At 59.3% G+C, this 20054-nt stretch overlaps 7 protein-coding genes across 7 annotated transcripts; 5 read left to right on the top strand and 2 right to left on the bottom strand.

Annotated features, from left to right (window-relative positions):
• The first annotated feature begins 1 nt into the window (after nucleotide 1).
• GGS23DRAFT_138291 (uncharacterized protein) lies at nucleotides 2-1221 on the top strand. Its single transcript, XM_051511244.1, has 2 exons — nucleotides 2-613; nucleotides 703-1221. The coding sequence occupies exons 1-2, from the start codon at nucleotides 293-295 to the stop codon at nucleotides 964-966; spliced, it is 585 nt and encodes a 194-aa protein (XP_051370250.1). The 5' UTR covers nucleotides 2-292; the 3' UTR covers nucleotides 967-1221.
• GGS23DRAFT_138243 (Six-hairpin glycosidase-like protein) lies at nucleotides 847-3900 on the top strand. The gene is made up of 3 exons (XM_051511242.1): nucleotides 847-2198; nucleotides 2274-2807; nucleotides 2982-3900. The coding sequence occupies exons 1-3, from the start codon at nucleotides 968-970 to the stop codon at nucleotides 3803-3805; spliced, it is 2589 nt and encodes an 862-aa protein (XP_051370249.1). The 5' UTR covers nucleotides 847-967; the 3' UTR covers nucleotides 3806-3900.
• Nucleotides 3901-4280: 380 nt separating this feature from the next.
• Nucleotides 4281-9089, top strand: GGS23DRAFT_575535 (uncharacterized protein). Its single transcript, XM_051516803.1, has 3 exons — nucleotides 4281-4907; nucleotides 5032-8099; nucleotides 8162-9089. The coding sequence occupies exons 1-3, from the start codon at nucleotides 4554-4556 to the stop codon at nucleotides 8730-8732; spliced, it is 3993 nt and encodes a 1330-aa protein (XP_051370248.1). The 5' UTR covers nucleotides 4281-4553; the 3' UTR covers nucleotides 8733-9089.
• A 577-nt stretch (nucleotides 9090-9666) lies between these two features.
• Nucleotides 9667-12133, top strand: GGS23DRAFT_611535 (UPF0052-domain-containing protein; the record flags this gene model as incomplete). Its single annotated transcript, XM_051520421.1, has 4 exons — nucleotides 9667-9844; nucleotides 9940-9957; nucleotides 10034-10316; nucleotides 10586-12133. 4 exons carry the CDS (start codon nucleotides 9667-9669, stop codon nucleotides 11640-11642), a joined length of 1536 nt encoding a protein of 511 aa, XP_051370247.1. The 3' UTR covers nucleotides 11643-12133.
• A 184-nt stretch (nucleotides 12134-12317) lies between these two features.
• Nucleotides 12318-14098, bottom strand: GGS23DRAFT_138016 (malate dehydrogenase-like protein). The gene is made up of 3 exons (XM_051511241.1): nucleotides 13642-14098; nucleotides 13357-13474; nucleotides 12318-13266 (listed from the first exon to the last, which is right to left on the bottom strand). Exons 1-3 carry the CDS (start codon nucleotides 13705-13707, stop codon nucleotides 12422-12424), a joined length of 1029 nt encoding a protein of 342 aa, XP_051370246.1. The 5' UTR covers nucleotides 13708-14098; the 3' UTR covers nucleotides 12318-12421.
• Nucleotides 14099-14378: 280 nt separating this feature from the next.
• GGS23DRAFT_611533 (uncharacterized protein) lies at nucleotides 14379-16233 on the top strand. The gene is made up of 2 exons (XM_051520420.1): nucleotides 14379-15278; nucleotides 15312-16233. The coding sequence occupies exons 1-2, from the start codon at nucleotides 14529-14531 to the stop codon at nucleotides 16107-16109; spliced, it is 1548 nt and encodes a 515-aa protein (XP_051370245.1). The 5' UTR covers nucleotides 14379-14528; the 3' UTR covers nucleotides 16110-16233.
• A 257-nt stretch (nucleotides 16234-16490) lies between these two features.
• GGS23DRAFT_598314 (uncharacterized protein) lies at nucleotides 16491-17738 on the bottom strand (the record flags this gene model as incomplete). Its single annotated transcript, XM_051518753.1, has 1 exon — nucleotides 16491-17738. One exon carries the CDS (start codon nucleotides 17736-17738, stop codon nucleotides 16491-16493), a length of 1248 nt encoding a protein of 415 aa, XP_051370244.1.
• Between the last annotated feature and the right edge of the window lie 2316 nt (nucleotides 17739-20054).

The raw sequence follows: 20054 nt of genomic DNA, 5'->3' as shown, positions 1-20054 counted from the left end.
CCATCCAACCCATTCACCGGAGTATCCATGGCAGCCAACGAGTCCCCGCCCTTCCTCGGTCCGCTCGACCTTCCAAACATGTAACAGGCCTCCACTCCATGTATGGGGGAAGAGGGGACAGCTGCCGGTGTCGTGTGCTCGCTGTTACATAAACGTGAAGCCCTAGGTAACATTGCGAGGGCATCAGAATCGGCCGACACCATCACAAGCTGGCCGAGTCGACAGCTAGGTAGACGGGTTGGCGGGTAATGACCCATGGGGTAATGCGTATGACCACCCTATCCCCGGCCACATGGCCGGCTTGCCCCTGGCATGCTGGCTCTTAGTCCGCGCGTGTGTGGAAATGTCGCAACCCTTTCTTTCTTTAATGCCGAGGGAGCTTGGGGGATGTCCAGCCTCAAGGACGACGCGTTCATGGCCACGGGCATATAAAGATGGCATTGACAACTCCCGTTCGAGACCTTGTCGTAGATGGATGCAGATCGTTCGCGCAATAGGCAATTTGCGAATCGCAGCCATCCGCCGACGCGATACCTACCGAATAATCTGGGATCGCTGTGATTGGCTCTGTTGGGGTGGCTGGAGCTTTATCCCCGCACGCCTCCGACCTCTGGTGAGCACGTGCCCCCCGGACGACGCGGCCCAATCACACGCACAGCAACTCCCTTACTAACGCTCACGGGTGTTTCCCTATCCAGGCAGTGGGTTACATCCAGTGCCCCTGAATTCCGTGACGTCGTGTCGGTGACGTCGGTGCTGCCGCCGCTTCTGCTTCCAATTGCGAGCTGCATCAGTCCTCCCTCCATCCCTACTGGCAGCGCTGCCGTCGCCTGTCTGTGGCTTCTCGCCACATCTTCGAACCTTTCTCTTAGCCGCAGGCTGCCGGTTCGGGAGGCAACCTTGCAGGTGTCACCCACGGCGGGCTGTGCCCAGTCGAGACGCACTTCCATGTCTCAGTCTTGTTGAAATGGCGCAACCTTCGTACAACACGTTCGCCTCGGCCGGCCGCAACGACGTCAAGTCCAAAGCCGAAGCCGAGTCCCTTTCCCTTCCTCTGCCCCTCGCTCCTGCTAAAGGGTCGAAGAGACGAGTTGGTCAGCCGTCCCGCGCCGACTACCTCCTTCTCAAGGCCGCTGCCGTCATATCGGCGGTCGGGGTTATTTTCTGGACGCTACTTCATGCCGCCCCCTTCGGACAGCGAGTAGTCTCCTTGCCGGAGGATGGAGCCGCCAAAGGTACTTCATTCCTCGATCACGAGGGCCCCATCAGCGCGTTTGCGGGCAAAACGTTCCTGAAAGAAAACATCCCGTTCATCGATATCCCCGACTCGCTGGTCCAAGATGTCTACTACTACCGGTGGACGTCCATCCAGAGGAATCTGCGCTACATCAAGGCCGGGATAGGCTACATGTGCACCGAGTTCGTCCAACCTGTCTGGTACGCCAAGGCCTTTGGCACGATAGACGCCGCTGCCGGTCATCACATCGACGAATCGAGGTGGCTGCGAGACACGTCGTATGGCGATGACTACATCCATCTCTACACTCGTGGGCCAGCTGACTCGCTCCAGTACACCCAGTGGATTCTCGATGCGGCGAGCCGTCGGGCCATGGTGACCGGGGACGAGGGCTTCTTCGCTGCCCAGCTCGATGACATGGTTCGTGTATGGCATGAATGGGATCACGTATTCGACAAAGCCGCCGGCCTGTACTATTACCAGCCGGTGTGGGACGCCCAGGAATTATCTCTGCCCGGGTTTATCGCGGATCCGAATAATACCAACTGGGACTTGAGGAAGGATGGCCCTGATACGTTCAGGCCGAGCCACAATGCTTACATGATTGCCAATGCCAGAGCTATTGCGAGAGCTGCTCGTCTCGTCCGCCATTTTGCTCGCGAGGCGGAATTTTTGAAGCTAGCCAACCAACTTGAAGCCGCCATGTTACAGCGGATGTGGGCTCCCGAGCAACAGTTTTTCATGGATATCATCAAGCCTAACAACCCAAATTTGACTCGGCTCACCGGACGGGAGCAGGTCGGCGTATTCCCTTATCGCTTCGGTATCGGGCTCGATACGTTCCATGCTCAGCCTGCTGTCGACTCTTTGTTCGACCCCGACGGGTTCATGGCACCATACGGCCCGACGACGCTCGAAGTACGAGACCCGTGGTTCATGTCTGTCAGGCCTGATGCCTACTGTAAGGATGTCCCCGCTACCGACGCCCTAACCCTTACGCGAGGTTCTTCCTTACGTTTGCTGACTTCTCCCGCAGGCTGTTATTGGAATGGCATGTCTTGGCCGTATTCGACATCTCACACTCTGAAGTCACTGGCGGCGATATACCGCTCGGGGACTACCAATCTCACAGCAGAGCAGTATTTCCAATATCTCCAGATCTACGCGCGAACCCAGCAAAAGGACGGCCGTCCCTACGTCGCCGAGTCCCACTATCCTTTCTTGAATGGCTGGACCGCCGATGGCTGGAATCACTCCGAGCATTACGCTCACTCGACGAATAACGACGACGTCATCACCGGCCTGTTCGGGATCCTGCCGCAGCCAGGAAACTCGCTGATGATTTCTCCCATCGTCCCCGAGAATTGGACGTATTTTGCCATTGAAAATGTGCCGTACCATGGCCACCTGGTCACCGTGTTGTACGACCAACAGGGATCAAGATATAAAGTAGGGAAAGGCCTGACTGTCTTTGTCGACGGGAGATGGGTGTTCAACGGGCCGAGGAAGACGGCCTGGGTACCCCTTGCTCCTCCTATACTACCAGCTGCTCCATTGGAAAATATTGCAGGTGAGTAACTGGGCTTTCCTTTTGAACAATTACACGCTCGTTAAGTCGTGCGGGATGCCAAAATTATCGTCCTCGGCTGTCCCCTCTACACCCATTGGACCCTGACCTTACTTTCGTCCCAATCCGATGCTGTATTTATTAATAGTGCGACGGCTGATGATGGACGCGACGTAGCCAATCCCACGGGGCCTGGCCAGTATCCGGCGGTCAAGGCTACGTACACCAATGCCGGCGACTACGAATTTAAAGCTATCGACGGAGTCCTTTACTACGATTCGATCCCCGATAACAGATGGACTAATTACAGATCTCCTAATCTCAACGATACCCTCACCGTCACCTTTGCGCGGCCGAGGAGGATCTCTTCGGTGACTCTCGCACTATTCTCGGACGTGGCCCGAGGCGGAGGCGTGGATATTCCTGCCCGCATAGAAGTATACGGGTCCAGCGGATTGCTAGCTACGGTTAACGATAGCTCTACCTTGCTGCCTAACGACCGGAACCATATACATTTTCATCCGGTAGAGACGCAGTTCCTGGCTGTCAACCTATTCCGAAAGGCGCCCAACCTGTACGTCGGTATCTGCGAGTTGGAGGTTTGGATACCGCCCAACTCCGGCTCGACTTTCCACGCAGTCGATGCTCATCTCACCGGGCGGGAGACCAGCGTCGTATTTGACAAGTTCTCGACGGCTGCGGCGAACGGAGCCGTGGTTGGCGGCGTGAGGGAGGACAGCGTCGTCGCCTTCTCCGGCATCGCCTCTCAAGGCGGGCCCGCTCAGTTGGCGCTCAGCTACTCGAACATAGGCAACGTGACGGTGGAACTGGGCGTCGAGGTTAACCAGGTGCGCCAAGGGAATCTGACCCTGTTCCCGGGCCAAGGCAAGTACCTCAGCGCCACGGCCTCTGTCGTGTTGGCGGCGGGAAAGAACTATGTAAGCCTGACGGGGGGCTCGGATCGCGTGGATGTGAGACTCGAGACGTTGAGGGTCTTGTAAATGCATATAAACGGCAGATGTATAAAGCGGGTCTAGGATACTAATTAATGCGATACCTAGCTTGGTGCCTCCTACGTAGTAGAAACAGTTCTAGGTCTACCTACTGCGCAGCACTGCGTACCCGGGGGTAGTATTCGCTTTTGCTCCCGTTTCCCGCAACCCTCTCCATTACACACATACCTACGCACCTACTTAGGTGAGCTCCCTTAGGTGCCTGAGGTGGGTGGGCAGGGCGAATATCTAAATACCGCGTGCCTGTAAAAGAAGGGCTATGCAGTTGCCAGGTATTCGGGATATACCTACCTTAGGGCATGTTGAAGGTTCTCAAGTACAGGTACCTAACCTGTCAGTCGGCCATGCTGGGACAAGGCCGTGTGTCGGACGGTCATATTCGTACTGAGTACATCATAACACAAGTACTGAAATACGTACGTGTATACCGGGCTGGCGAGGCCAGCTGGCAAGACGCTGCGCAGTCTCAAAATTCTTGCCACACGTCACGACAATTTTCGAAGCGCGGCAGCCTATCGCTTTAAATTGCAACCTTTCCGTCCGGTACCTACTCTGCACCCCCCCATTCTCTGCATCACCACTCTACCAAACGTCACGCTTCGTCGGCCTCTCTGCCTCTCCTTGACCATCCCGACAATCCCGAGTGCGCAGACAGAAGGGGGGAAAATAGCGCGCGATCAATTAGAAACCCCCGTAGCTTCTGACATATGGAATCTCAGATGGGGCGTTCTCTGTAATGGCTCTTGTCGACAACCCCCAGATCAAGAGCGCCGAGCTGCTCACGCCGCTCCCCGTCTACTTTCATGCCTACGTCGCCCCCTTCGCCATAATATGGCCCGTGTTCGCACGGTACTTCTACACCCCCGAGTTGTATGAGAAGCACATCGGCTCCTCAGAATGGACCTTCGTCTGGTGCGGCAGCATCATCACTCTGCAGAGCCTGGTTTGGCTCAGCACCAACTGGAGCGTCAACCTCAAGGCCAAGTTCACTGCTAGGAAGGCCGACAAGGTAGAGGATGCAGAGCTGATCAAGGTCATCCCCATCGCCAATGCTGGCTCGGCTGATATCTGCAAGCTGAATCGCGAAAAGGTACGTCAAACCCGCTGCGCCCGCTCCGCTGGGCTGCTGGTGGATATGTGTCCTCCGGCCCCATCCGTCCATTCCATCCCCGCTCTACCATCCCAGCTAACACAAGCGCACCTCGCCCCTCTAGGTCGGCGATGAGACGAGCCTGTCCTTTCTGTTCCAGAAGCGCCGTTTTCTCTACGACCCGACGAAGCAATCCTTCAGTCCTCTGACCTACGAGATTGACGCGGAGCCTAAGCCGAAGATCGGCGGATTCCAGAAATCCCGAGGTATCGCTTCGCAAGCTGAACTTACGAGGCTTGAGCAGTACTATGGCGCCAACACCTTTGATATTCCCGTGCCTACCTTTACTGAACTCTTCCGAGAGCATGCCGTCGCACCCTTCTTCGTCTTCCAGGTCTTCTGTGTCGGCCTATGGATGTTGGACGAATATTGGTACTACTCGCTCTTCACTCTCTTCATGCTGGTCGCCTTCGAGAGCACTGTGGTTTGGCAGCGTCAGCGAACTTTGACAGAGTTCCGGGGCATGAGTATCAAACCTTACGATGTGTGGGTGTACCGGCTGGGCAAGTGGACGGAGATCCAGAGCGACAAGCTCCTCCCGGGTGACCTGCTCTCGGTGGGCCGCACCAAGGAGGACAGTGGCGTTGCGTGTGATATGCTGCTAGTTGAGGGCACGGTTATTGTCAACGAAGCCATGCTTTCGGGCGAGAGCACGCCGCTGCTGAAGGATTCGATTCAACTACGACCCGGCGATGCTTCGGTGGATACGGAAGGCCTCGATAAGAACTCCTTCCTCTGGGGTGGGACTAAGGTGTTGCAGATCACGCACGGCAATCCCGACGAGGAGAAGCCGAAGCTCGCATCGGGCGTCCCTGCGCCCCCGGACAAGGGCGCCATGGCCATTGTGATGAAAACTGGCTTCGAGACATCACAGGGCAGCTTAGTTCGAACCATGATCTACTCCACCGAGCGCGTCTCGGCCAACAATGCCGAGGCCCTGTTCTTCATCCTCTTCCTACTCGTTTTCGCGTTGGCCGCCTCTTGGTATGTCTGGGATGAGGGCGTCAAGAAGGACCGCAAGAGGTCGAAGCTCCTCCTCGATTGTGTCTTGATCGTTACCAGTGTTGTGCCGCCCGAGCTTCCCATGGAGCTTAGTCTGGCGGTCAATACGAGTCTGGCGGCCCTCGCCAAGTTCGCAATCTTCTGTACCGAGCCTTTCCGCATCCCATTTGCTGGGCGTATTGACATTGCCTGCTTTGACAAGACCGGCACGCTGACGGGCGAGGATCTGGTTGTCGAGGGCATCGCCGGACTGGGGCTTGACCACACTGGCTCGCATGCTCACGAGACAACGGAGCCTCGTAGCCATCTAACTGCTGTCAAGCAAGTCGGAATGGAGACAACTCTTGTGCTGGCCAGCGCGCATGCGCTCGTCAAGCTCGACGAGGGAGATATCGTCGGTGATCCTATGGAGAAAGCCACCCTGACGGCTCTTGGATGGGCTCTAGGTCGGAACGATACCCTTGCGCCGAAACCCTCCGTGACGGCTGCAGGCGGCACCTCCGGTGTTGTCCATGTCAAACGCCGGTTCCAATTTTCGTCGGCCCTGAAACGTCAGAGTTCAGTCGCCTCTGTGAATGCTGTCGATCCGAAGACGGGTCGTAAGATACGTGGTACTTTCGTTGCCGTGAAGGGAGCTCCAGAGACCATCATGAGAATGCTTGTTACCGTTCCCCAGCACTACGAAGAGACGTTCAAGTACTTCACTCGCCGTGGTTCCCGAGTCCTTTCTCTTGCCTACAAGCAGCTGACGCACGATAGCGAGCTCGGGTCTGGCAGGATCAACGATCTTAAACGGGAGCAAGTCGAGTCAGATCTTGTCTTTGCCGGCTTCCTGGTTCTCCAATGCCCTCTAAAGGATGACGCCAAGCAGGCGGTGCAGATGTTGAACGAGAGCAGCCACCGCGTTGTCATGATCACCGGAGACAACCCGCTCACTGCGGTGCATGTAGCTAGGGAGGTGGAGATAGTTGACCGCGATGTTCTCATCCTGGACGCCCCGGAACACAATGACGGAGGAGAGAAGTTGGTCTGGCGCAGCGCGGATGACAAGACTCATATCGAGGTCGACCCATCGAAACCGATCGACCCCGAGGTTATCAAATCCAAGGATATCTGCGTGACTGGGTACGCGCTCGCCAAATTCAAGGATAACGTGTCCGCATGGCGATCGCTTCTCCGCTATACTTGGGTGTACGCCCGCGTCTCGCCGAAGCAAAAGGAAGAAATCCTTCTAGGTCTAAAGGATATGGGCTATTTTACGTTGATGGCTGGGGACGGCACGAATGATGTCGGGGCTCTGAAGCAGGCTCATATTGGCATCGCTCTCCTCAACGGCACACAGGAGGATTTGACCAAGATCGCAGAGCATTCTCGCAACACGAAGCTGAAGGAACTCTACCAGAAGCAAATTGACCTGATGAAGAGATTCAACCAACCCACCCCGCCGGTCCCTATCATGATCGCTCACCTCTACCCTCCGGGCCCCTCGAATCCGCATTACCAGAAGGCCATGGAGCGAGAGGCGCAGAAGCGAGGCATCACGGTCGAGGAGCTGGCTAAAATCAACGGCACCAACATCGAGACAGTAACTAGTCCGGCGGCGCAGCAGTTGATCAACCACGATCACAAGACAGCTCGACAGCGAGGAGCAGCTAACAAGGCCAGCGATTTTGCTGATAAGATGACGACCGCTATGATGGAACAAGAGCTCGGTGACGACGAGCCGCCAACCCTCAAGCTAGGCGACGCTTCGGTCGCCGCGCCGTTCACGAGCAAGCTGCGGAACGTGATTGCGATCCCTAACATCATTCGGCAAGGTCGCTGTACCTTGGTCGCCACCATCCAGATGTACAAGATCCTGGCCCTCAACTGCCTCATTAGCGCCTACAGTCTGAGCGTCCTGTACCTCGAGGGTATCAAATTTGGCGACGGGCAGATCACCATCAGCGGAATGCTGATGAGCGTCTGCTTCCTGTCCATCTCTCGCGCTAGGTCGGTCGAGGGATTGTCTAAGGAGAGACCGCAGCCCAACATCTTCAACGTCTACATCATCGGCTCCATCCTCGGGCAGTTCGCGATTCATATCGCGACGCTGATCTACATTGCCAGATTCTGCGACAAACTAGAGCCGTGAGTTCATATTCAGACCCTCGCCGTTTAGTTTTAGAAGGAGGTTGCTAACTCGACTTTAGACGCTCCGAAATGGTGGACCTCGAAGCCGAATTTGCGCCCTCTCTGCTCAACAGCGCAGTGTATCTGTTACAGCTGATCCAGCAGATCTCGACGTTTGCCGTCAACTACCAGGGTAGGCCATTCCGAGAATCCCTGACGGAGAACCGGGGCATGTTCTGGGGCATCATAGCCGTCACCGCCATCGCCTTTTCGTGCTCGACAGAGTTCATCCCGGAGCTCAACGAGCAGATGAAACTGGTGAAATTCACAGACGAGTTCAAGACGACCATGACCTCGGTGATGATTCTCGATTACGCCGGTTGCTGGGTCATCGAGGTGGTGCTCAAGCGACTGTTTAGCGACTTCCGCCCGCGCGATATCGCGTTGCGGCGGCCGGAGCAGAACGAACGCGAGAGGGTTAGAAAGGAAGCAGAGAAGGCGGTGAAGGATGCGGAGGAGGAGAAGAAGCGTCTCGAGAAGGTGGAGGAGTTTGAGAGGAAGTTGGAGGAACGGAGGCAGAGGGTTCGCCAATGGGGCGAAGGTAACCAGGGACAACAACAAGCCGCAGGCCACAACCAGGCAGGGCGGTAATTGTGGCTTGGTCGGCGTTGCGCACTTTGGTGGACGTGGTCGTGTCCTGCATACACGAGGACGAGTTAGACTTTGCATGATAGACTTGAGATGCACACACACACACATACCTATACACTGTTTGGTACTTGAGGCGGGGAGAATTGAACTGGATAGATGATAAAGTGGACTACGTCTCGACCTCGTCGGGGGGAGATCACCGGGTGCTTATATGCTGGGTGAAAAGGGGGAAGCGGGGAGGGAGCGATGTATCATTACCTAAGCATCCTACATCGGAGCCGGGAAAATGATGGGTCAATTGATTAGTGAGGTAGGTACATAGATACGTCATTCCAATCCCGCTTCGTTGATTCAGTCCCGCTGTCATCCGCTATCTAGGTATTAGAATCCATCCATTCTCTCTCATCCACTTGCTAGGCGGCAACGCAGTATATATATATACACACATATATAGGCATATATCTCGAATTCTCGAAGACCAAGACCTCGAGCAGCCATCCGACAGCATTCCAGCCAGATTCGAGTTGAAGGTGAGGAGAATAGATAGGTATATATACCTACCTATGCGCCTGTTTTAGCCCGATCAGGATACTCCGACATACACGTATGTCCGTATTTCTGACGTCCTAGGGGAGAGATCCCCCTATCCGCATCACATAGGTACGATTCACTTTACTAGCAGACTCAACGGTATTGATTGTCGTATAATTCAAGATAAAGGCCATATTACCGCCTGTTTATATGCACTTAGGTACCCACCTACTTACCTCCTACTTCCACCCTCTGTGCTATTCTCATACACAAACTCGACAGCCTCGCTCCCGGTCCCGGATAGGAGACCCGATACTTACTCCCTTGCTCCCGATTGCACGGCTACACACACCCACGCGTGGTATATACAATCCCTGCCTATCTACCTATACCCGCGATATCGATGGACGCGCCTCGGCCGCGGGGCATCGTCGTCTTCGGCGGGGGCACGGCGACGAACAGCCTCGTCGACGTCTTCGAGCGCATCCGCGAGAGCCGCGGCTGCCAGCTCACCTACGTCATCCCGATCAGCGACAACGGCGGCAGCTCCTCCGAGCTCATACGCGTTCTGGGCGGGCCCGGTAAGTGTGCATCGGATGCGGAGCCGAGCCCGGGGAGCCGGGGGCTGGCTGCCCGAGTTCGGAGAGGAGAAGCTAACGCGGCGGACGGGTCCCAGGCATCGGCGACATCCGCAGTGAGTGTCCTCCGTCTTCGTCTCCTTTGGCCCCTCTACGCGCGCTAACGCGCCTGGGCCTGCGCGCGCGCCCTAGGTCGCCTGGTGCGCCTGATCCCGGCGGCCGAGTCGGACGGCGAGCGGGCGGCGATTCGGGCCTTGTTCAACCACCGGCTGTCGGCGGACCCGGCGCGGGCGCGGCTGCAGTGGCTCGACGTGGTCGAGGGCCGCGACCCGCTCTGGGCCGCCGTCGCGAGCGAGAAGCGCGAGCTCGTCCGCTCCGTCTTCAACCACGTCAACCTCGAGATCGTCAAGCGCGCCCGCCCCAGCTCCGTCTTCAACTTCGCCCGCGCCAGCATCGGCAACCTCTTCTTGACCGGGTAGGCGGTTTCGCTTGTTCCCTGCGGTTTGTGCTCGCGCCTCCGCGCACTGTTGCTCCCGTCTGTTATACGTGGGGAAAATGTTGGAAGTGGTCGTTGTCGTTTTTCTTGTTTCTCCCCGTTCCCTATTCTCCTTTCCCTTCATTTCCTGCTTTGCTTCTCGCTCTCCTATTTGCCATTACTTTTCTTAAGTCAAGATTGGAACGGGGAGGAAGGATCGCGTCAACAAGCTGACCCCTTTTCTCTCCGCGCCCCCCCGGGCCTCGTAGGGCACGCATCTTCACCGGCTCGCTCGAGTCCGCCATCTACCTGCTCTCCATCATCTGCGGCATCCCGCCGACCGTGTCGACGCTGCCCGCCATCAACACCAACTTCACGCACCACATCTGCGCCGGCCTCGTCGACGGCACCCAGATCACCGGCCAGAACGCCATCTCGCACCCGTCGGCCCCGACCGCCTTACCCGAGAACGGGAACGGCGCCGCGGCCGGAGCGATCGCCGACGGCGTCGCGTCGTCCGCGTCTTCGCGCCGCAGCGAGACCGAGGAGCACGACCGCATCGAGGACGCCACGCTGCCCGGCTCGCTGCCCACGCTGCGCAAGCAGTACATCGAGTTCCACAAGGGCGGCGGCGGGGCGCCCTCCGCCCCGGGCCCAGGAACCGACAACAGCAGCAGCAATAGCGCCCCGGACGAGCCCAGCGGTAGCAGCACCAGCGGCGGCGGCGGCGGCGACGAGGACCTGCCGTCGCGCATCGCGCGCATCTGGTACATCAACCCGTACGGGCACGAGATCTGGCCGCTAGCGAACCCGAAGGTGCTCGCCGCGGTCGCCGGCGCGGGCGCGGTCGTGTACAGCATCGGGAGCCTGTACACGTCCATCGTGCCGAGCCTGGTGCTGCGCGGCGTGGGCGCGGCGCTCGCGCGGCCCGGCGGGCCGCGCTACAAGGTGCTGGTGCTGAACGCGCGCGCGGACCGGGAGACGGGGCCGCGGGGGGCGGCGCTGACGGCGGCGGACTTTGTGCGGACGGTGGCGCGCGCGGCGGCGCAGAGCCGCGGCGGCGAGGGCGGCGACGACGCCGACGCCGGCCAGGCCGACGCCCGCCGCTACGTCACCCACCTCGTCTACCTCGAGGGCCCCGGCGCGCCCCGCGTCGACCGCGCCGAGCTCGCCGCCCTCGGCGTCGAGTGCGTCCGCGCGTACGGCCGCCGCAACGCCGCCGACGGCATGCTCCGGTACGACGAGGCCGGGCTCGCGCGCGCGCTCGAGGCCGTCATCGGCCGCCCCGAGGCGTCGCGGAGCCGCCGCAACACGAGCGGCCAGTGAGCCGGCCCTCTCCGCGCGCGCGCGTGCTTGCTTTCATGGTAAGGGGGGAGGGGGGGGGACCGGATCGAGGAAACGAAGTGGGTCGGTGCAAGGTAGCTACCTAGCTAGCTGGCGAGCTTGGCTCTGTCTGCCTGGGAATACAGACAGCAACTATTACAGACCTATCTCCTACGGGGCCGGGGCGGGGCCGAGTGACCGATGAGGAGATGTGCTCTGTGGAGGGGGAAGAGGGTGTCGCGCGCGCCGTCGGAGACCAACACCTACAGGGGAGCAAAAGAGAGGGAAAGGGAGAAAATTGTTTCTGTTGTAGAGTGGGAGGGCGGATGGGGCGTACGATGGAGGATAGAGAGGTATCATGGAGCCATGTATTTTCCATCTTCGGAAGTATTCGTTTATTATTGTACAATTGTCCCCGATACGAGGAGCTGGTAGGGGTAGCCAGGGGATATAGTCCAATATCTACCGGCGAAGACGTGGAAAGCGAGAGAGCAGGCGACAGCGAGGAAACTGGGATCTACTCCGTCGTCACCAAGCCGAAGGAAACAAGAACAAGGCCACACTGCCCTCTCCATCTTCCAGGTTAGAGAGGGGGCGCGCCCCGTGACCAAGCGTGCCCACCTGACCGCATATCCGCGCGTCAACGAAATACCGCCCTTTCTAGGATTATGTCCCCCCTACGCCCTTTCTACTAGCTATTCTCCATAGCGTACTCGCGTCATCCCGAGTTGCCATATCATACCCATCTACTCCCCTTCCCTTTCGTTGCGCATATATGTGCTTTATTGGGGGGGGTTCTCGGCGACGAAGGCGACGCCCTTCTCGATGTTCTTCTTGAGATCGACGAGGGCGGCCTCGAGGAGCTTCTCCTCGTTGGCATCAATGGGGCCGACGGGGAGGATTTCCTTGACGCCGTCAGGGCCGAGCTGGACCTTGGAGGCGAAAAAGTCGATGCCCCGGTCCTTGTAGAGCGGGCTGTCAACGAAGGACGGCTCGATGACCTTTTCCTTGTCCTTGGCCGTGGCAGCGCGCAACAGCGCACTTGCCATGCGGGAGGCAGCAAGGGCCATCGATAACGTGGCGGAACCGGCGCCGTCCTTGGCCTTGACGACCTCGTCGCCGCCGAACTGGACGCGGTTGATCAACGCCTCGTTGGAGCTTAGGGCGGGGTAGCGGCTCTGGCTGAAGAGGGGCACGATGGTGACACCCGAGTGGCCGCCGACGACGGTGATGTGCTCAAACTTAGGGTCGGTGTTCTGGATCTCGCTGACGAAGCGGTTGGCGCGGACGACATCGAGGGTGGTGACGCCGAAGAGGCGCTTCGGGTCGTAGACGCCATGGGCCTTGAGGACCTCGGCGCAGATGGGCACGGTAGAGTTGACCGGGTTGGAGATGATGAGGAGCTTGGCTTTCGGAGCGGACTCGGCGCAGGCCTTGGCCAGGTCACGGACGATGGAGGCGTTGGTGTTGAAAAGGTCGTCGCGAGTCATGCCGGGTTTCCGGGGGACGCCAGCGGGGATGAGGACTATCTCAGCGCCTTCTAAAGCGCTGGCAAGGCCAGCGGGGGTTGGTTCGTAGCCGGTTACCTTGCTCCTGGTGTTTATGTGGGAGAGATCGGCAGCGACACCTGTGCGTCAATTACAGGTCAGTTGCCCTTGGACAGCTGGCTCCAGCCGGCCAATGGCTGATGGGAGTCAATTGGAGGGGCTCAGCGTACCGGGACCGCCGCGGATATCGTACAGAGCGAGTTCAGTGATCTTGCCGTTGAGCTTGAGGAGGAGAGACAAAGGCTGGCCGATGCCGCCGGCAGCGCCGAGGACAGTGACCTTGGTGAGCTACGGAGGCGGCAGAGGCGGAGAGAGGCCAGCAGGTTAGCAATTGAGGTCAGGATGGTCTTCGCAGCTTGCTCTCCTCGCATTCCAGCCGCTGAGAATAGCAAGGAGGAGGTAGGTGGGCAGCAGGAGCTGAGACGGGGCAACTAGGCTAGAGGGGAAGGACTGACATTTCGCGCCGAGGCTGAGAATGCGCGGCGCTGCATGCCGTTGAAAATTGCTCGTGCGGCAGCCATCTTGGACTTGGTGTATAGGTTTTCCTTGCTGCCTTTTATTGGGAACCTATGTGGGAGAGAGTATGCGGGGGAGAGAGTACGTGTGAGGCTGGAGAGAAATAAGGACGAGAGGGGACGAAGGGACGGGTGGTGGAGTTGTTGGTGGGATGGAGGAGTTGGGAGAAAAAAGCGAAGGAGGAAAAAAATTTAAAAATAAAAATAAAAATAAAGAATTAAAAAAAAAAAGCGAAAAAGGGAACACAGGCAGGGAATGCAGGTGCGGTAGGTTCGGCAGGTAGTACCTACCTCAACACCCAAATTGGACGAAGCCGGGCGGGCACGGGAAGGTGCGATTATCGTTTTTCCGCCGATCGGTTCATGGGAAGGTACAGACGCACCTGGTGGGTAGGAAGGTACGCACAATCATCGTCACCGGAATTACCTAATCCAGTCCTCTCGGCCAAAGTCCGGTATTCGCTAATACTAACGGTACCTTCGGAGCAGGGTCCTTATGCATAGAAATGCACAAGTGCCCGTACATTACACCCACTCATGGGTACCTGGTTTTATGCACGCGAGGCCATTGCCCCCTTAACCCATCCATCACCCCCTTAACCCCTTTTATCACCAACTCGCGTCAGTCGGTCAGCCAGTCGTCAGTCAGTCGCGCCGTCAATAAAATGTACGGAATCCAATTCCCTCTCTCCCTTCTTTATACTTCTCTTCCATACTACGGCGCCCGCCAGCCCCGTTCTCTTCACATGCCAACCACACAAACCTACCTCCCTACCTGACGAAGAGCACGGTGGGCATCGCTTAGGCACCTACCTGTAGCCCAAGTCATGGCAGACAAAGGCATACAGGACACAGATGAGGCCCTCTCCTCGAGCTTGGACGACCTCTTCGGAGACCCGGCCGAGTTTCTCGACGACGAAGACTGCCCTGGGGCATACGATGACGACGACGACGCCAACCCTGATGATAACGCCAATGCCAACGCCAACACCGAAAACGCCGTGATCCCGCCCCCAGACGACAACGACGACCTAGCCTACGGCCTGCGCTGGGTCAACGAGGGCGGCAACATCTTCTCGCCGAAGCCCGAGTGGACGGTGGAGCCAGCTCTCGCCGCCGTCGCCGCGACCATGGAGCGCGCCCTGGGGGGGCCGGTCCGCGTGCGGCCGCTCCACGACGGCGCCTTCAACAAGCTGTACGCGGTGCGGCACGGGGCCGAGGACTTCGTGCTGCGGGTGTCGCTGCCGGTGGCGGGCGCGGGCGGGCGCAAGACGGCCGCGGAGGTGGGCGCGCTGCGCTGGGTGCGCGAGCACACGCGGCTGGCGGTGCCGCGGGTGCGTGCGTACTCGCGCGGCGGCGGCGGTGAGGCGGGCCCGCTCCCGTTCGAGTGGGTGCTGGCGGGGCGGGTGCCGGGGGCGGCGCTGGGCGCGTGCTGGGACGCGGTGACGCTGGACGCGAAGCGGCGCGTCGTGGCGCAGCTGGCGGAGTTCGCGGCGGCGGCGTTCGCGCAGCCGTTCGCCGGCGTCGGCAGCCTGTACTACGACGACGACGGCGATGGCGAGGCCGCCGCGCCGCGCGTCGGCGAGATGGTCGCGCCGGCGCTCTTCTAGGGCGAGCGCGCCGCGCTGCGCCGCTACGCCGCGCCCTTCCGCACCGCCGGCCAGTGGACCCGCCGCCGCCTGCGGCTCGTCGCCGCCGACCTGCGCCAGCGCTGGCTCGAGGCGCCCAACGCCGCGCAGCGCGATACCGCGCGGCGCATGCTGGCGCTGGTCGAGCGCCTCCGCGGGCTCGAAGACGAGTTCTTCCCCACGCCCCATCTCCTCGCGAGTCCGTGCGGCGGCGGCGGCAGCGATCTGGAGCCGTCGACGGACGAGGACGTCGCCGGCAAGGCGGGAGAGAAGCGCCGCGCGCCGAAGCCCCGCGAGCCGACCGTGCTCTGGCACGACGACCTCTCGCTCGACAACATCTTCGTCGACGACGTGGGCGTGCTGCGCGGCGTCATCGGCTGGGAGTGCGTGTCCTGCCTGCCCCTGTACGAAGCCTGCCGGCTGCCGGCATTCCTGCAGCAGGCGCGCGGGCGGCCGGTCGCGCCGCTGCGCGTGCTGCCGTACGCGTCACCCGAGGGCGACACCGGCAACGACCGGCGGCAGCGCCGGTACGACGAGGCCCTTCGCCAGCACCACATATACCTCCTACGACGACTATTCCTCCACGAGATGGCCGAGCGCTGCCCCGCGTGGGTAGAGGTGTACCGGCGCTGCGGTTACCTGCGTGACTACGAGGCCGCGGTGCAGAACTGCGACAACGAGTTCGCGTACCGCCAGGTTGAGCGTTGGGTTGACGCCGTCGAGGGCGGCGAGGACGTGGAGTGGGTCGAGGGGACTTTCCACGAGCAGTTCTTGCAGTGATGGGATTTTGCCGAGGATTTGTTTAGCACTGCCCGTCGGGAAGAGGCGGCGTCGAGTCGTGTAGCCTCGGCTTCTCTAGACTGGGAGGGGATGAAAAGATACCTACCTAATATTCAAGGCACACACACGAGTCACGAATTGCATTGTGTGGGTTGAAGGTAGTAGATCTGTTGCGTGTACCTACCTATATGTACAGACTCTACAGTGGGAAACTAGCAAGCACTGAAACGGCCCAGCCTCTATCGCGCTCCGTGTCCTCTACTCTATCGTACTCCAATCTCTATCGTGCTCCGGACTGAACGAACGCGCCTCCACTAAAGACAGTGGGTACTTACTTACCAACGTGATTCATCCCGACAGCCAGTGCAGGTAGGTAGCTTTTTACTTCCGACCGTACCCGGGGAGCCGTAGAGACGAGAATACCTTACCGAATATCGACCGCTTAGCCTTAGGCGCCGACTGGGTCCGAGTCCACCGCCGCCTTCGCGCCATGGAGTCGACGATGGCGACGAGGTCCTCGTCGGGGTGGTTGTCCGCATTGTTGGCATTTCCACGCACGCTTACGCCCGTGGCCATGCCCGCGTTCTTTCGAGGGGGAAAAGCGGTACTACCAACCATATCGTGCGTCTTCTCCCGCCCCTGCTCCTGCTCCGGGGTCTTCTCGCCTGGAGCATCTCCCGCACCGGGGGAGATCTCCTGCAGCATTCTATGGTAGGCATCGGTGTCGCTGCCGTGCACCTCGCCACTTACCTCTGGGCCGTCTGCGGCGTCCATGCCGACGGTACTTTCGTCTCCGTAGCTGTCGCAATCGCTGTCCCTGCCAGGACGAGCGGCCTCGGCGGCGTCAGCGTTAGCTGCTGCGTTTAGGAAGCTCTCGATAAGCTCCGCCGCGTCGTAGAATTCCTCGTCTCCCTCCAGCTCGTCGTCGGTGCTGCCGTCTTCGCCCGGGGTCGGCTGCCCCTCGAACGTCCTATTTGCCGGCTGCTCGACGGCAAGCCGCTTCTCACTTCCCCTCCCGCACTCTCCCTCCTTCGGCGCCGTGACGCCGGGCCGTCCGGCCTCGGGGCTGTGACTCCGGAGCTCGGCAGCGCCCCAGCTCTGTGCCCGCGGCGACGCTGCGCCGGCCCGCGGCATGCCGTCAAGGAATTCACGGGCGCCGCCGCCGCAGTCCTCTAGCACGATCAGGGGTGCGAGCCGCTCCGCGGTGTCGATCTCGCGCACGAACTCGGTGCGCGCCGGATCCGCCGCGCCGCACGCGTCGTTGCCGGCGCCGCCGCACGCGAACGGCAGCTGCCCCACGAGAGCTGTCGTGGGCCGGCCGACGTGCGCGCAGCCCGGCGCTGAACAGAAGTATACCGGCGCCGCCGCCGACCGACACCCGCAGGTGTGGTACAGCACGACCACCTGACAGGGCCGCGCTGGGGCCTCGTTAGCTTTGGGCGCGCTCTCTGCGTGCTTCACGGGGTCGTTCTCGGGGCGCCAGAGCTCGAGCATCGGAGCCCTAAGCCACGATTCCGCGGCCGGTGGCGGCGGCGGTAGGGCGGACGCCTTGGTCTGGGTGCAAGCCTGCTTGTCTTCGGGGATCGCGGGTAGCTGCGTGTTCGAACGCGCTCGGATGAGTCCTCTCATTTTAGTTGCCGGTTCTGCGCCGTCGATAGTACTGTCGGGGGAGTTGGAGAGAGGAGGGTGGATGTTAGGTTGTATGATGTGGAGAGCTGCGATGAACACTGAAGAAAGCTTGCGAAGCCGAGATGTCGAAGAGATTATATCAGTTGAATTCTCAGATTCCCTGCGGTGAAACTTATGAATGCGAGACAGTTGGGGAAGCGCCGGGTTTTATGGTGCGCGGTGCTTCCTCTGGTTGCTGTGAAAATAGGATTGTTCCAGTATCGACAAAGGGGCGGAGTACGATCAACACCATCCCGCTTTGTTTCTTTCAACCGGGCCTAGTAATAATCAATTGTTTCCTTTTGAATCCTATCACCAGTCTTACATTGTATTTTTCGCTTGCTATGACCCTGCAGGACCCCGTTCTTTGTCCGCTTTGTCGTTGAGATCGACGAGATGATGGCTTTGACAAGTCCCCACCCTATGAGTTCGGTCGATCTTCAACGCAGCATACCCGCCAGTACTGAGACACCGTGAGACATCGCTTCCTTTGGAGGATCTACGTCCCGGTCGGCCTGTCATATGCGAGTCTGTGCTTTCGAACGTTACAACACAAATTCTCGGCAGGCCGCACTCCGGTGTCTCTCTATCGCTCACGTTAGGAGCGGCGAAGCGGATCCCGCTAGTGGTGGCCGGGAGCTTTGGAAGCATCTTCTCCCGGAATAGAATTAATAATATGTTCATATAAACCTAGCGTTTCGCATCTGGTCGAGCGCCTGCGCGCTAGTTTCGCCTCCAAGGTGCCTCTCAAGGTGCCGACGCGCCGGACGGGTCGGACGGTAACGTGGGACGTGGCGCAGAGTGCCGTTGGGGTGCAGGGGGGTGAGAACGGAGATCGTCGGGCGGAGAAGGTCCGAGGAATTTCTAAGGCTTCACCGACGAGATCGCAGAGGATCACGGGCAGACTTTGAGTCGGGCAGATCGGCTTACGGCGATGAGACTGCGCTACGGTAGCTCGGACTGCTCCTAAGGCCGGTGCTCACGGACGAGTTTGATTATCTATCCGGGCAGACCCTCTCCGGATCGGCGACCAGTTTGGCATCCGGTATCTTCCTACGACCTGCTATACGAATTTATACCGCCGCTTCGACTATCCGGATGGCTGTTCCCAGGGCAGCAACTCTGCATCTGGCGCTTTTCCCCAAGCTATCCGGAGGGTGGGGAGACCTTTTTACACGCCGTCTGGTCCTAGAGCTTCCTCGTACTTGGTTAGGTATTTAATGAGGGAATCAGCATGTACTTGTCGATCTCTTGGAGCATGCAGCGAAGTGCGGAATTCATAGCAACGGGATAGATAAATAGGGTTGCACACCGTTCCTACTGGAGGTAATATAAAAGGAAAATGAAGATAATATTAGAGCCGAGCAGCTGTACCCCCTACGCGCCGTTACGTAGAGAGTTGCGGGGGGGGGCTGTGGTAGGCTCATTCTCTCGGTATCGCCGTTCCACGCAGGCGGGAATTCGTGGAGAGCGTAAAATTGATCCGTACACTGACGCACCACCCAATGCGCCGAACCTCGGGCTGGTGCCTGTACGCAGGGGCGAATGGCTGGCGTGATAAGGAGAGGATGCGCGTCGCGTTGGATGGTTACGGGATGCGCAATGTAGGTAGGTATGTAACGCATGTCGAGTGACGTGAGGTGAAGTATTCCCTCCTAACAGGAGCGGGGATGGGCGTCGTGACGCGAAGTAGAATTCCGACGTCTAATTAAGGTACCTACCTACCTTATGGCATCGCTGCGGCCTTGGCACGGGGTACCTACTCTAGACAGAGAGGTCACATCGATCTAGAGACGACGCTGAGAGAGAGGAAGATCTTCGACACGCCCGACGGCGCTGGGCTTATCGCTTGTCGGGAGACCAGCCGGCCAGCCGTGTTTCCCTTTTCCCTTTCTTCTCTTTTTGCAACCAAAAGCCTCCTCCTTCGGGCAGTGGCTACAGCTCTCGGGTTAATAATTGTGGTAGCAGCGCGCCACCTGTGACGATCGGACGGGTGACGGGTGCTGGCTCGTTTTGGCTTCGGACAATTGACGCTGCCATTATTTGCCCGAACACACCCACCACCAACGGGTGACGACGTGACACATTGCTTTTCTCGACACCCGTCGCGGACGCATCGAAGTTACGCAGACGGTCACGGGTCCGTGGTTAGGTGGATCGACCGATGCGTTAAATATCGAGATACCTGGACGTGCGTGTTTTGCGTGTAGGTGTTTGTCCCTGTTCCTACCACGGGTGCCATCTTCAGGAGAGAGGCGCACCGGGGTTGGTGAGCAA

This window comes from Durotheca rogersii (assembly GCF_024521655.1).
Source record: "Durotheca rogersii strain YMJ 92031201 chromosome Unknown GGS23scaffold_17, whole genome shotgun sequence".
Classification (NCBI taxonomy): domain Eukaryota; kingdom Fungi; phylum Ascomycota; class Sordariomycetes; order Xylariales; family Xylariaceae; genus Durotheca; species Durotheca rogersii.
Note: the sequence above shows the minus strand (reverse complement) of the source record. Positions and strands in the feature narration are given on the sequence as shown.

What these genes read in the sequence shown, in the direction of transcription:
- GGS23DRAFT_138291 (XM_051511244.1), top strand. Translation starts at nt 293, where the DNA reads ATGGCCGGCTTGCCCCTGGCATGCTGGCTCTTAGTCCGCGCGTGTGTG. An exon ending in CCGCACGCCTCCGACCTCTG is followed by an intron (nt 614 to 702) that starts GTGAGCACGTGC and finishes CTATCCAGGCAG; the next exon opens with TGGGTTACATCCAGTGCCCC.
- GGS23DRAFT_138243 (XM_051511242.1), top strand. Translation starts at nt 968, where the DNA reads ATGGCGCAACCTTCGTACAACACGTTCGCCTCGGCCGGCCGCAACGAC. An exon ending in TGTCAGGCCTGATGCCTACT is followed by an intron (nt 2,199 to 2,273) that starts GTAAGGATGTCC and finishes CTTCTCCCGCAG; the next exon opens with GCTGTTATTGGAATGGCATG. An exon ending in TCCATTGGAAAATATTGCAG is followed by an intron (nt 2,808 to 2,981) that starts GTGAGTAACTGG and finishes GACGCGACGTAG; the next exon opens with CCAATCCCACGGGGCCTGGC.
- GGS23DRAFT_575535 (XM_051516803.1), top strand. Translation starts at nt 4,554, where the DNA reads ATGGCTCTTGTCGACAACCCCCAGATCAAGAGCGCCGAGCTGCTCACG. An exon ending in GCAAGCTGAATCGCGAAAAG is followed by an intron (nt 4,908 to 5,031) that starts GTACGTCAAACC and finishes TCGCCCCTCTAG; the next exon opens with GTCGGCGATGAGACGAGCCT. An exon ending in TTCTGCGACAAACTAGAGCC is followed by an intron (nt 8,100 to 8,161) that starts GTGAGTTCATAT and finishes ACTCGACTTTAG; the next exon opens with ACGCTCCGAAATGGTGGACC.
- GGS23DRAFT_138016 (XM_051511241.1), bottom strand. Translation starts at nt 13,707, where the DNA reads ATGGCTGCCGCACGAGCAATTTTCAACGGCATGCAGCGCCGCGCATTC. An exon ending in TCTCAGCCTCGGCGCGAAAT is followed by an intron (nt 13,475 to 13,641) that starts GTCAGTCCTTCC and finishes CCGCCTCCGTAG; the next exon opens with CTCACCAAGGTCACTGTCCT. An exon ending in CGATATCCGCGGCGGTCCCG is followed by an intron (nt 13,267 to 13,356) that starts GTACGCTGAGCC and finishes ATTGACGCACAG; the next exon opens with GTGTCGCTGCCGATCTCTCC.
- GGS23DRAFT_611533 (XM_051520420.1), top strand. Translation starts at nt 14,529, where the DNA reads ATGGCAGACAAAGGCATACAGGACACAGATGAGGCCCTCTCCTCGAGC. An exon ending in GCGAGGCCGCCGCGCCGCGC is followed by an intron (nt 15,279 to 15,311) that starts GTCGGCGAGATG and finishes GCGCTCTTCTAG; the next exon opens with GGCGAGCGCGCCGCGCTGCG.